Source organism: Larus michahellis, unplaced genomic scaffold (genome assembly GCF_964199755.1).
Source record: "Larus michahellis unplaced genomic scaffold, bLarMic1.1 SCAFFOLD_69, whole genome shotgun sequence".
Taxonomy (NCBI): domain Eukaryota; kingdom Metazoa; phylum Chordata; class Aves; order Charadriiformes; family Laridae; genus Larus; species Larus michahellis.
The window spans coordinates 1,032,633-1,046,511 of NW_027436445.1; the positions used below are offsets into that span (position 1 = coordinate 1,032,633).

At 42.6% G+C, this 13,879-nt stretch overlaps 1 protein-coding gene across 1 annotated transcript in view; it reads left to right on the forward strand.

The window, feature by feature from the left end:
• The window catches only part of LOC141737450 (E3 ubiquitin-protein ligase RBBP6-like), a 23,038-nt gene extending 9,573 nt beyond the window's left edge, over positions 1-13,465 (forward strand). Inside the window, 13 exon segments of the mRNA XM_074572153.1 lie at positions 2,327-2,371; positions 4,504-4,592; positions 4,711-4,807; positions 5,633-5,772; positions 6,043-6,221; positions 6,985-7,088; positions 7,531-7,658; positions 8,776-8,872; positions 8,952-9,030; positions 9,123-9,180; positions 11,333-12,459; positions 12,462-12,605; positions 12,608-13,465. Of these exon segments, the coding sequence (XP_074428254.1) occupies positions 2,327-2,371; positions 4,504-4,592; positions 4,711-4,807; positions 5,633-5,772; positions 6,043-6,221; positions 6,985-7,088; positions 7,531-7,658; positions 8,776-8,872; positions 8,952-9,030; positions 9,123-9,180; positions 11,333-12,459; positions 12,462-12,605; positions 12,608-12,744 (2,424 nt within the window). The 3' untranslated portion in view covers positions 12,745-13,465.
• Positions 13,466-13,879: the final 414 nt, after the last annotated feature.

Below are 13,879 nucleotides of genomic sequence, written 5' to 3' on the forward strand. Positions count from 1 at the left end.
GCCCCACTCCAGGGAGGTGGGCACCCCCACCGCCCGGGCAGGCTGGAGCAGGCACCGCGGGGATGGAGTGGGGTGGGCACCCTGCTCTGGGGAGCTCGCGGGGCTGGGAGCTCGGCTCACCCTCTCCCCCCACCCCTGCAAGGCCAGGGGCTGGGAGAAGCCTTTCTGGGCTGCTCATGCCCTGCTGGGATCGGGCCTCCCTGCACCGGGGGACACATCCCCCGGGGACCCCAGGGTCCCTGGGCTGGTGCCGGAAGGATGCTCGCCGGGAGCAGGCAGGTGCTGCCCGCAGCCTGAGCTGGTGCCTCCGCTGCCCCTTTCCAGGCTGGAGCCCTGGGAGATGATCCCTGCCCGCGGAGCAGCACTGAGCCCAAAGGCTGCCCGCAAAGAGGAAGGAGCTTCTGGGTGCCCAGGCAGGCGCGGGGCCGGGGTCTGCGTGTGGGGGGCTGGGGTCTGTGCCCGGGGTCCCCCTGCGGGGCAGGGAGCAGGGCCGCTCACCCCTGGCCGCTCTGGTGCATTTGTGGGTAAAATCCCTGTCACTTTTCTTAACTTCTGCCTGCAGTACAGTTTTGGATCTGGGTGTTCTCAGGGTTGGATGCTGCTGTCATTGCCCAAAGGTTAAGCCTTTCTTTAGTATACCACCACTTTGAATTTACATTGGGAAAAGGGGCAGCATTTTTCTTCAGGTTTGAAAACGCTGTCATTCTGCTGCTAAAATCTAGATCAGTAACCCAGGGAAATACTTGTATTGGACTTGTAATGGTCTAGGTCTGGATTTGGCACTTGGCTTGAATACTGTGTGAAACTGTGTGTTTCAAAATAGTCCTTGTAGTATAAAACTTACTGTGTGGAGCGTTTAATTTTTCATCTTTATTTCTTCACTAGAATGGTGTGTGAGGCATTACACTAACCCTGGATCACTGGATCTGATCAGTTGGGTTGGAGTTAGTTTAACTGACCCAGTCAAATTTATGTAAGCCACATTTATAGTATTTGATCTGATTCAGATGGGGTTTTATTTCTTGAAAAGCATTATTTTTCTCGTTGCTTGCTAGCACGTGTATAAACACAAGTCACATGCTCATAAATAAAGTTACCATTCTTTTAGGCTCGTGTGTTCCCTGCCATGTCTGCGTTATATTTCTAAGTGGCATCTTACCACCAGCCAACAGAGGTGTCTCAAAAAAGCCACCAAAAAACAAAAGGAGGGAGGGCAGAAGCCTTGCATTGCTCTTTACATGTCCTCTCTCTCACTGTAAATCAGCGCAGCCTCAGGTGCTTCTAGTGTTGGAGACACAATTAGCTTTAGTCTGAAATCTACCTCAGGTCTTGGTCAAAAGTGTGGGGATTTTGTTTTGTTTTGTTTGAAATAAATACACAGGTTTCTGTATGTATTTCAAAGCAGAACCTGGATCTTAGTGTGGTAGGAATAAATCACTGGGAAGTTTGCCAATTATTGTTGTACCGTAGAGCGGGAAACGTAAAATTAGTTAAGACTTTTTGAAAAAGGATGCACAAAAGCTTATTCTTTGGCTATTTCTTCATCGCCTTGCTCTTACGTTAGCTGTCATTGCCCGCTTGCAAATGTGTGCTGCCTCCTGCTGTTACTACAGCCAAAGCGAGGAAGGGGATCCTTTTAGTGTGGCTGTGCCAGTGACTGCAAGGATCTCTGTCGTGGTGAACACCTTCATTTCAGTAATTTGAGCCGCTTATTCTTTTTTATTGGCTGATGGTTTGGATTGCTGTTTTTGTTTGGGCTTGGTGGGGTATGGCAAGCGTGGCATTTTTAACCTTCTTGAGCGGAGGGGCAGAGTTCCTGTTCCAGGGCCGATGTGCCGGTGCTTTATTCTGACAGGCAGCTGTACTCTGTTCCTAGAAGCGTAATCACGTGCTTTTATCAATGATGTGAAATTAACCATTAGTTTACAAACTACACTGAAGGCAAGTTTCCCGCAGTGATGAGTCCTTCTCAAATAAATATTTTTTTAAAAACCTTTTCAGATGAAAATTGACAGCCGCCTTACCTCTTCGACTTTTAAGCAGTTGTGAGCATTTGACAAGGGTCCCTCTCTGAGATATTTGGGAGCAAGCAGCTGATCTCAAGCGGGTTTGATTCATTTAGTTTCTTCTCATTAACCACACAGGCACTCCTAAGCCCTCATAGTTTTGGACTTTGTTTTGTCCAAAGACAAATTACACCGGGTTTGAAACGCCTCTTTCAGTGTCGCTCAGAGGATATAGTGCTGCTCTCAGCCTAGAGTAGAGGTTGACTATCGCTGTGTTTTGATTGTGGAACTTGAATATGTGTCTCATTTTTTGTGAACAGATTGATGACTCTCCTGCACCTCTTTCTCTGGCCCAGCTTGTGAAGGTAAATATATATATATATATATATATATAAAAAAAATCTTGTCAAATACTTACCCCCTCAAAAAAAAGTGTTTGCTTTATATTTTTAAATCTTATGCTGTGGTCTATAGCTGGATAGCTGTTGTAATGTGAACAAAACTTAAATTTAATTTTTAATAATTTAAAGTATTTATTTTAACTTTAAAATGCATGTGTGTTTCGATACTATCCTGTAAAGAGCAGTTCCCAGTTTGGGCAGAGAGAAGGGGAGTACCTTATCAGCCTCAACATAACGTTGCAGGATTACTCATCTTCAAGACACAAAAAAGAAGCCCTTCAGACGCTGTTTACCATTTTTCACATGTCTCATTAATTTTGTGTTGGAAACTAAAACATTTTTTACAGAAGAATGGAACTGGCTGCAAGTTATGGACATTTCAGGGGGCTTTGCCCCAGCCAAAATACTGTAACACGGACACTTGCACGGCTATTTCTCAATTGCCAGTCATTACAGTTACAGATCCATTCTTTGAGAGTTGCACAACTTCATAAATTCACAACACAAAATTTGTCTTGTGAACAACACAGACTAATTTGTTTGCACACCGACTGTGTAAATTCTGAAAACGTACCTCATCGTTTATCGGAATATACCAATGTGTATGTGTGGCATATTAGCAGCTGTGACCTCCTGAAACCGTTGTAATACTGTGTTTTGCTCTGGAACTGTTTGCATTTTTTGCTCAACAATGCGTAACTTTGTCTGGGAAAGCTCTAGCGATTGCACCTTGTGAAATCTGTAACCTCACGTGAAGTTTTACTTTAAACTGTGAAAAACTGTCCAAGTGGGGTACATGTTTAAGCTTTTGAGACAATTTAAGTATTTCAGAAAAATACGGCAGCTCAAACCTGTTACTTTCTCTAACCTCTTTAGTGCAGACTGGCTTAGCATGGAGGCAATGTGTTATCAGTCTTCTGGTTTGTTACTACGATGTATTAAATGCTGTATTTCAATTTTGGTCTATTCCTAGTAATGTTTTGTGGGTTTTGGACGTGCTTTGTAAACCGTTTGGGTTCCAACACGTGAGTCAAGCATCTGTAAAGTTTTCTGTAAACGTTAATGGAAATGACTTCAGAGATGTCCATCTGCATTATGTTACTGTTGAGAAAAAACTACATCTAAGAAACAACCAATTAATAAAATGTAGAAACTAGTTTGTTGCTTTTGTCAATGAATGCATATAAAACCAAACCCATGAGTGGCTGATCTGAAGGATGGGTACCTGAAGGTCCAAATCATTGACAGGTACTCCCTTAGACCCTGCTTGTAACTGCACTTGTGTCTAATAAAAACGTTTTAAGAAATGCTGCTTAAATAAATCCAGCGGACTTCAATAATTTGAAGATCTAGTGCTGCACAAGGCTTATATTACAATTTGTATGTTAAAAGGACACAGTCAACTGGCAAAGACCTGCAGGTTTTGCTTACTGTAGTTAAATCACTTAATATGAAGAAGTTAGTAGGGGGAGAACACGCGGTTTGGACTGCCAAGAGCACATGATGGTCAAACTTCTACTGCAAAGAGTCTTTTGTCTTGCTGAGGGATTATAAAAAGCTTGATTCCTTTTAACGCTTCTGTGTCTGGAGCTGAATTTCAGCGAGCAGAAGCAGCTTCCCCGACTCTTGAGTTGAGTGTCCTTTTAACGCTGCAAAGTGTAAATAGCGATTATTGCATACATCTTTCTTCATTAAACGTACAGTGGATATCTCCTCCTTCCAATAGTCTGGAGCTTAAAAATCAGTTGAAGAGTACTGCATAGCATAATTTTTTCTACACATGGCTTCAGTCCGCTTGGAAGAAAACTGGAGTGGTTACACAAGTCTTTATGTGAGGTGCAAACAGAACCCAAGGTTTTGAGTGCCCAAGAATGCTCTTTTCCAGGAGGTTAACGGGCACATCAACGTCATGTGGTGGCGTAAGGACTCCCCAGAACATCTTCAGGACAACAGTATTTTCTATAAGCAGCTGTTCTCATGCAGCCCCAGCTAGCGTTGTGCTGCTCTTTACAGGATGGGGTGAGTGGTGTCGTCTCTGGCTGTGTGGGCGCAAATGTGTTTCTAACGCGTGTGTCAAATGCTTACCTGTTAAACAGACCGACAATCTGGCTGAAGCCAATGCTTCCGAAGAAGACAAAATAAAAGCTATGATGATACAGTCTTGCCGTGAATACGATCCAATCAAGTAAGTGTCGATAATGTCAAATCTGTTCTTTGAAGATTCTGGAAAAATTGTGGAGATATTTGTTTGAACAAGAGAGACACATGCATACCTTTTTCTTCTTTTCTCAAAAAACTTTTAGTTACGTGACCAAACCCTGGGATACACCTCCACCATCCTATATATGCTTTTGTTGCGGAAAACCTGGCCACTACATAAAGAACTGCCCAACGAATGGGGTAAGACTGCGGGGGACTTCTGCTGTGACTTCGCTTTTCATTTTTCACGTGGCAGTTACGTAACAAATACATGAACACTCAGATTAGGAATTCTTTCTCTTGGGGTAAAATACAGGGGTTATAGGGCAATGTTGCAAAACCCTTCAAAATTCAAGGGAAACCTGGAATTTAAAACTTAAAATGTTCTTTTTTCTTGGTCGTAGATATTCAATACGTCCATAGATCTTTCTCTGTGAGCTGTCATGCGTATTTTTATATATTTCAATACTATCGAAAATCTTCCTGGTTTTAACGTTTTTTAATGTCAGTTCTCAGCTTTTAGAATTCCACATAAAAGGAAGGTGTTTCTCTTGACCCCACCAACTGAATATTTGCGTGTTTTAATTACACAAGTCTCTGGTTGAGTATTCATGCCATGTAATGTTAGTCACCGAATGCATATGCAACCTTCGTACGTATCGACGGTGAACTTAAGTTTCTCCAGTGACTGGTTCAGAGCCCTGAATTGGGCTCTCCCTCTGAATTGCGCTGTGGAGGAGGAGCGGGTTTGTGCCTCTTCTCCGGGTGGATGGTGAGCTAAACAAGACGTAATCCTTGCGGAAGCTGAAGTTAAGCAAAAGAATGTCCACGGAGTTCAAAATGCTGCTCAAGTCTTTGAAACATCCCGGCTATATTCCCGTAGCAAAATAAGTATTTTAGTTGAGTAACCCTTAGGCTAGGTAAAAGGAGAGGACTAAGGGCTTTTGCTGCTTAAATTAATCATCAAAGTGTCATTTTAAGTGTGGGTCTTAAGATGAGCTATGTCTGCATTTCTTTTCTGAACAGGACAAAAATTTTAAGCCTGTTCCCAGAATTAAGAAGAGCACGGGAATTCCAAGCTCTTTCATGACGGAGGTGAAAGATCCCAATACCAAGGGTGCTATGCTCACAAACAGCGGAACATATGCAATACCAATTAATAATGCGTAAGTATGGAACTAATTGGACTGACCAAAAGGTGAAGGAGAGAAACCATGCGTAAATGTCTGAGTGGCAATGCAGCCAAGTTGGCCGGCATCTGTAACCACGAGGGAGGAAGCATTGTCATTGTATGTTAAGCTCAAAATCTGTGATAATTTCTCGTATTAAAATAGGGCGGTCCTGCTGTTCACGCCCCTGGAACTCCAGAGCTTGGAAAAGCTTTCCTGTACCCATCGTTAGCTTTTTTCTTTTTCCTTCCCCACCCCGCCCTCCAGGGAAGCTTATGCTAGAGGAAAGAAGGAGAAGCCTCCCTTCTTACCAGCGGAGCCGTCCTCCTCCTCCTCCTCCTCCTCAGAAGACCCTATTCCTGATGAGTTGTTATGTCTCATTTGTAAAGAGATAATGACTGATGCAACCGTTATTCCCTGCTGTGGAAACAGTTATTGTGACGAATGTAAGTGTTACTGCCCTGTTTGTTCACTCCAAACACCACATCTGATTTTCTGAAAGCAGAAACAGGAGATGACAAAATTTCTTTGTTACCAGTTCTATTCCATACTTAAGCATCCGCTGAATAGGAAAGGACTCTTCTCGTATAAAGGAAAAAAAAAAAAAGACAGAAAGCTTTTTTCCTTTTTTACGTATCTAGTTAAATCCTCTTTACATGCAGAAGGACAAGCATGAGGAGAGTGCATAGCTGCGCAGGTGATTACAGTATTAGATATTGAATACATTTAGGTTTTTTCACAGCCCCTTCTCTCACACAAAATCGTATGGCCAACTCTGGTTGGCTCAGTACAGCCAACCGTACTGTGGTCTGCCACAAACCGACAGTTAGGCATTTAATCCACATTCTTCTCCACGGGAGAGCTGGTTAAAACCTTCAGAACTCGAGGCTACTGATGTTCTTTTGAGCTGTGTTTTATTCATTAACCTGCAGGGTGGTGACTTCTCACTGTACTAGAGAGTGGAAAAAAGAATAGTCGAAACATCCAGACGCAGCCGTCTTCAAACGCTACATTAGTAAAATACCAAAACTGCACAGTTATTTGCTGCATCCTAGAAGTGTGTTACACTATTGAACATTCATAGCTTCGTGCTCTCAGTTCGAGACCATATTCCCCCATTAATCATATATGTCTTTTTATGATTGATTGGAGCCCCCAGAATTTCCTTACATTGGCTAAACCTACTTTGATGATTCTAATTACGCACAGGCATTAGAACAGCATTGCTGGAATCTGAGGAACACACATGCCCAACGTGTCATCAGACAGACGTTTCCCCTGATGCTTTAATTGCCAACGAGTTCCTATGCAAGGTAACAGGATGACTTTTATGTAAACTGTAAGAAAAGTCTATTTGCAAAAAGCCAAAAGGGAAGAAAATATTAATTTACATCTCCTCAAAAACCGCTAAATTAAACAGGCTATATTTACTTTTCAAATTCATTATCTGTTGTTAGAGAAGCTGACAACTCTTTGGAGACAATGGGGCAAATTCAGATCGCGCTTTTGTTTAACATGATTGCCTTACTTTCAAATTCGGTGTTAACACTGAAGTATTTTAAATACAGGTACTCTGAGTTACCAGTTGTTACTACCAGTGTTTAAGGCGATGTGTTCGTGTATTTGTATGTTGATTCATTTTAGGATTGATAGCATTTACGGGATTACACAAGTAATTTTACCCTGTGGAGGCTTTTGTTCATGTATCTACTGAAGTTTCATGTTACCCTGTGGTAAATGTTCTTCTGCCTCTAGGCTGTGAACAACTTCAGCAATGGAACTGGCTACACAAAAGGGCTCCACCAGACCATTCAGCAGCAGCAGCAGCAGCCGCCACCACCTCCACCACCACTCATGACTGTTGCACCTCCTGGACCTTTTCAGTAAGTAAATCTGTAGATCAACATGAATATAAACGACACCAAGATGCCAAAGTCACATTATTCTTCTTCTTGAGCTTCTCCACCAGCGATTTATGTCTCATTAGAGGCAGTTCCAGATAACTGCGGAAGTTCTGTTTTGTGAAAGTCCTCGCTTTGAATGAGGACACTTTGATAAGTCGGAAGTGTGCCTCCTGCAAGAATGTTCTCACAAGTATTGCTTGTTTGCTTCCCTTATCAGTCATTCCGTACACGCTTACCCGGAGAGAGGAGCGCTTTTTCCCCAGGAGCCCTTTCATTTGAAGTGGCTAGCAATTCCTAAAGAAACCATTTTGTTATGGCAAACCTTCTTGAGTGCGTTAATTTCTCTTTAGTACTGAGGAAATAATATTTTCATGGAAAGTGTAAAAGCACAATTGTGGGTAAAATAGGCCAAGTGTTTTCACATTACTTCTTTCTGCAGTATTTCTACCATCAATCTTATGATAAGTCAGAGCCATCCTCAGTAACACACAGCGCAGTCAGCGACACATACAGATTGGATAATAAACACTGAACCACTGTAAATGTGAAGTATTTACAAACATGATCGTCTAAGTGTGCAACCCATGAAGTCATAGGAAAATATGTGAAAAACCTGTTCTATTGTTTAGGGCTTACATCCTTTGACTTTGTGCCTTGGATGCAAACAGCCACTCTGTCCAGAAGAGTGTCAGGCTCAGCCGTACCGCTGAATACAAAGGACTGCAATCCAAAAGAACCTCTAAGGCAGCCCCTGAAGTAGCACAGAAACGTTTCCTAATAGAATTGCAGTGCTTCCGTCTTCCACAACTGAGGCTCTCTCTGGGGGTTAAACGTACTCTAATCCTTTCATGTGCAGCTACCTTAATAAAATATGTTTCCAGTGAGCTTTCTCTTTAACTGCCAGCAGTCCACATGGCCTTCTCGACAGCGCTTCATTTGGAATTGGCCAAGTTGACTTCTGTAAATCTCATGAAGATTATTTTGTAAATTTTTTTGTCCATTTACAGTAGTCAGCCTTTTCTCATCTTGGACTTTCCGTTTCAAGTAGCACTTCAAAAGACTGCTTGAACAATAAAAATTTGGGGTTTTTTTGTAGCAATGCCGCTAGCGTTATACCTCCTGCTGCTCTGGTGACTGCTGCTGAACCTTCTGCATCTCCCTCACTGTCAGTCAGCAGTTTGTTGAAAGAGAAGGTAAGTTGTATTTCAACATATGCAGTGATTCTTGCATTTAGTGGAGCTTATTTTCCAACCGTTTGCATTTACTCACAAGGCCTGTCAGGTTCCTGTACGAAGACAACCAGCATTACCGAGTCGTCCGGGCCCCCAAGGACAATCAGTGCCCACGACTGGTACGTGACTATAACTTCAGAATTTCTTTAAAAAATTACCTTCAGATACACTGAATGGGATTTTTCTCTTTTTCCTCTCCCGACTCCAAAAGGTCATCCAACGAGAGCCAGGACACCTCGCTCAGCAGGTGGCAGACCAGGCTGGGAACTGTAAGTATTCCACAGCAATTCAATATATTACTGCTTGTAACGAGGCCATAACACCTAACTTATACAACAGCTGATTTACAATGAAGAAAGTATGCACAGATAGCTGTGGAGAATACAAGTGGTAATTAATTTTTAAATGACTTAATTTGAATTGGCTTTGACAGAGGGAGTCAGTGCTTGCGGTGAGATTATTTAACATAAAAACCCGGTACATGATTGAAAAGAGGACTCTGAAAAATGAACAGTTTTTTAGGATGCTATAGTTCCATATAAAAATGAAATAGAATCAAAGGATCGGATGGAAAGCCACCCATTTGATTGCTGGCTGAACGGAGCTGAAAAAATTGATTTCCCAATAGAAACCAGACTCCAACATTCTGGTTTTTTTTTTTTGACAACTTAGTTGATACTGATTGAGCACATGATTGGAAAAGTCAGTGCTGTTATTTTCTGACAATTTTGAATTTCTTCAATGTAGTCATGTCCAATAGCCAAGCTGCTTTCTCTCAGATGGAGAGAGAGGAGCCCGTCTTATCTATTATCACAGTGTCAAGCTAGTCCTTCCTTTTGGTATAAATTTGTTCTAGGTAGATTGTAAGGGTGCATCGTGTTTATAAAATCTTAGGATAAATAAATAACAGAAACCAGGATCCATCCCACAGACTGTCTGAAATCTTAATTCAGTAAGCAAGAAAATAATAATTCAGGGACAAGAACAGGCCAAATACGTCATCAACAACATGGGAAGTATTACGTGTATCAAGGAGTGGCAGAGGAGCGGTGGACACTCAGCACATGGGAGATGGGAGTCTCTTTTAAGCACGGGCAGCCTCCACGCACAGTCGCAAAGCTGAGTATCAGGAGAGAAGACTGAGGGACCTGCCGGGAGTGAGGATGTGGAGGGCAAGTATGAAGATCAAGAAATGAGTGTCGTCTCAAATGAACAGAAAGCAGGGAGAAAAATGCTTAAGTTGAGAACAAGAAGTGCTCGCCACCATGCTCCCGCTTCGTTCTCTTTGCTCTTTAAAATCAGGGCAGAGTATTACAAATGGTGACACGCATCTTGGGGTTTCTTTAGAAGTTCAAATCGAGGACACCCACACTGTGAATGCACCCAAAGGAGGATTCAAGCCCCAACACTACCAGCATCAACACCAGTCTTTGTGCCTGTGCCTCCACCTCCCTTGTATCCTCCACCACTGGAAACTGGTGGCTTTGGCTAGTATTTTGTTGACACTGTTAAACTTTTCTTAGGAATTGAAAGATACGACTTGCGTGTAAGGAAATCTTGAATGGGTGAAGGACTTTGAGGGGAGGAATGATGCTAATGAACACACGTGGAATAATGTGAAATGGTTCTTTAAAAAATAATAAAAGCAAACCTTGTGAAGAAAAAGATCAGGGTAGCTGACATCTTCTATCCCCAAAAATCACGTGGGCAGGAGTCTGAACAGCTCTATTAGTAACGCTGCCGGTATCTTTCCTAGAGTAATGGCAATGGGTCATAGACCTAGAGGCTGAGTTCAGAAGCCGTCACTACCCTTGGTTAGAGCTATTATGTGCAAAATTTTGCTAGGACATCTGGCTATAAGTGCCCTGTATGTAGGATTGCCGTACAATCCGTATTTTGCATCTTGTACAAATTGCCAAATAAGTAGTGAAGTTAAATCGACTAAGCAAGCATTTTAAAATTGAGCTTTACTGTCTTCTTGATAGCGCACTGTAGCCATTAAGACTTGCTCTTTTTGCATCTTACTGCACCAAAAAGGATTTGCACTGCGTGTCGTGGCTGAGTAGTGAAACACGTGTGCATTCACGTACCAGCAGAAGCCAGTATACGCCACCTTCAATCAATCCATAGCTGTGGTAGTTCATGTGACAGAAATGGTGGATATAAACTTACCCTTCCTCTATGCTTTTGCGCTATCAAAGCAGCAGGTGTTCTCTCTTGTAAGCAGAAATTTTTACATGTTATCACGGTCTTCAATTTGCAGTAGCGTTATGTCAGCAGCTGAACGCAGCTTTGACATAAGCATATGGAGAGGGGGAAAAAACAACCCAAACAAGTAATTTTGGGAGGAAAAAAAAAACGGGAGAGTGACTGTTTTGAATTAACTTAATTTACGGGTTTTGTGTTGTTTTATTTTCTAAGGTCTAAGTCTCCCTCTAGTGCTTCATTTTCCTCCAGGAGTTCGTATACCCACTCCAAGTCAAGATCACGTTCTTCCCGCCCTTGCTCCAACTCTCGATCATTTAGTCGTTCCCGTTCTCGTTCCTTCTCGCGATCACCACCCTATCCAAGAAGAGGCAAAGAGAAGAGTCGTAACTATCGCTCTAGGTCAAGGTCACACGGTGATCACCATTCAAAGTCACGGTCACCCCCATACAGAAGACACCATCCACCGTCAAGGTCTCCAGCGTTTAGAGGCCGGTCTCCCACTAAATGGACTATACCTCAAGGGGATGGAGAAAAGCAGTACTTTAACAGATACAGAGAAGTTCCCCCGTATAATATGAAAGCTTACCATGGCAGATCTGTTGACCTCAGAGATCCATTTGAAAAGGAGAGACCCAGAGAATGGGAAAGGAACTATAGAGAATGGTACGAAAAGTTTTACAAGGGCTTTGCTGTTGGCGCTCAACCTCGACCACCAGTAAATAGAGAGAACACTTCTCCAGATAGGTTTGGTCCACCTGGGACTGGACGAGAGAATTTGCCATACGCTCGGGGACGCAGGGAAGACTATCCTGGTGGGCAAAGCCACAGAAGTCGTAATAGAGATGGAAATGACCCTGAAAAACCTTCTGGAAGAGAGCGCCACGGCATGAAAGATCCACCAAAACCAAATGAGAAGGACATGGAATATCCACTGGAAGATGGCAAAGGAAATGAATGTAAAAAACACCGGAAGAGAAGAAAAGGGGATGAGAATAAAGGATTTCCCAATGCTGAGTTTTTAGAAGGTGCAAGAAAACACAGAGAGCCAGTAACAGCAGAAGACATTAAAACAGACTCTCTGTTCACGCTCCCAAGCAGAGATGATGCCACCCCTGTGCGAGATGAGCCTATGGAAGCAGATTCTATTGCTTTCCAATTGGTGTCTGAAAAGGAGAAAGAAGAGAAGGACAAGGCGAAGATGAAAGTAGAAGTGGCGGTGCCTCCCAAGAAAGACAAAAAAGCTAAAGGTTCCCAAGGGAAGGTGGACACCGATTGTGAAGAATCTCTCAGTATTTCACAGGAACCTCCTGTGAAAAAAGTGAAGGAGGAGTTGCCAAAGACAATGAGAAGGCTCTTGTTACCCCATGGAAAGTTCACCCAAAAGTGACAAAAGATCACCCAGAAACCAGGCCAGCCAAGGAGGAAAAGGCCAAGAAAGACCATCCAAAAGAAACCAAGTCGGACAAGCCCTCCAGCAAAGAGCATAAGTCAAAAAACCTGCTGAAAAAAGCAAACCTTCTGATGCAAAACCCGAAAAAAGAAAAAGAAAAGTAGATAAAATTTTTGATAAGGAACATTACTGTGTTTTGTCATCAAGACCACGGAGCTGTATAATAATGACATAACAGCCCCTGCTGAAGACGTCTGTTGAAGTACTGTGTCTGCAAAAGATGAGGACGCTGCAGAAAAAAATCCTAAAGAACCAAAAGACAAGGCTGTTGCTAAGGCAAAAGAGGATACAGCGGCAACCTCCTGCAGTTGACCAGCCTGATGCAAGCCAAAGCCAAAGTCAAAGCGGTCCTAGCGTTAGCCGCAGCCACAGTCAAAGCCCTTCTGAGAGTTGGACTCGAAGCCACAGTGGCAGTGCCAGCTCAGGAGAGAGTCAAGACAGCAAGAAAAAGAAAAGGAAAAAAGAGAATAAAAAGCACAAGAAGCATAAGAAACACAAGCAGCGTAAGAAACACATTGGAAACGAAACAGAATTTGCAGAGAGCCAAAAACACAAACACAAGAAGAAAAAAATCGAAGAAGAGCGAAGAGAAGGATGACCAAAAAGTGAAATCTGTCACTACATGGAATGACAGCTAATGAAAAAATGACTGAATTCTTAAGTCTGTATCAAATCTTGTTAAAATGTAAACGAATTCAGGCATGGCAAATAATGGCATGGAGGAGACTGTGCTGCCCTTAAAATATTGCAGCTGGATTTTTACTTCAGAGCTTTATAGAAGTGAACATTTTGTACAGAACTGTGAGTTGTGACATGCAACGTGAAAGGTTTTGCTGGGGCATCTTAGTTTTAACGACCGTTCATTAGTTTGGGTGGAGTTTCAGGTACTGTGAACATTTTCATGGTTGAGTATGTTTTTTAATTGCCTGTCAGAAGCAGCTGTTATAACTGATTATAAAATATCAGCAGAATGAATTATAGAATACACAGAACCCTGTTACATCACTTTTTGATTACAATAAAATGTTTTCAGTAAACTGTCCAACGTGATGAGATTTCCAGTGACAGCGGGACATTAGCCGAGAAAAGACTAGTGACAGAAAAACGGCAGCAGTAAAAGCTTGCTGGTAGCTAACATGTGTGAAAAATAACATAGCAACGCGTTTAGTTTTGAAAAGACTGGTAGGACTTTAAATCTTTTGAATTGATACAACGTGGGGAGGTATTGCCAAGAGCTGCACGTTGTTCACGTGCCAAGTGGACTTGATTTTATATTGTAAAAGGTAGCATATGGCCCCAAACACACAGCC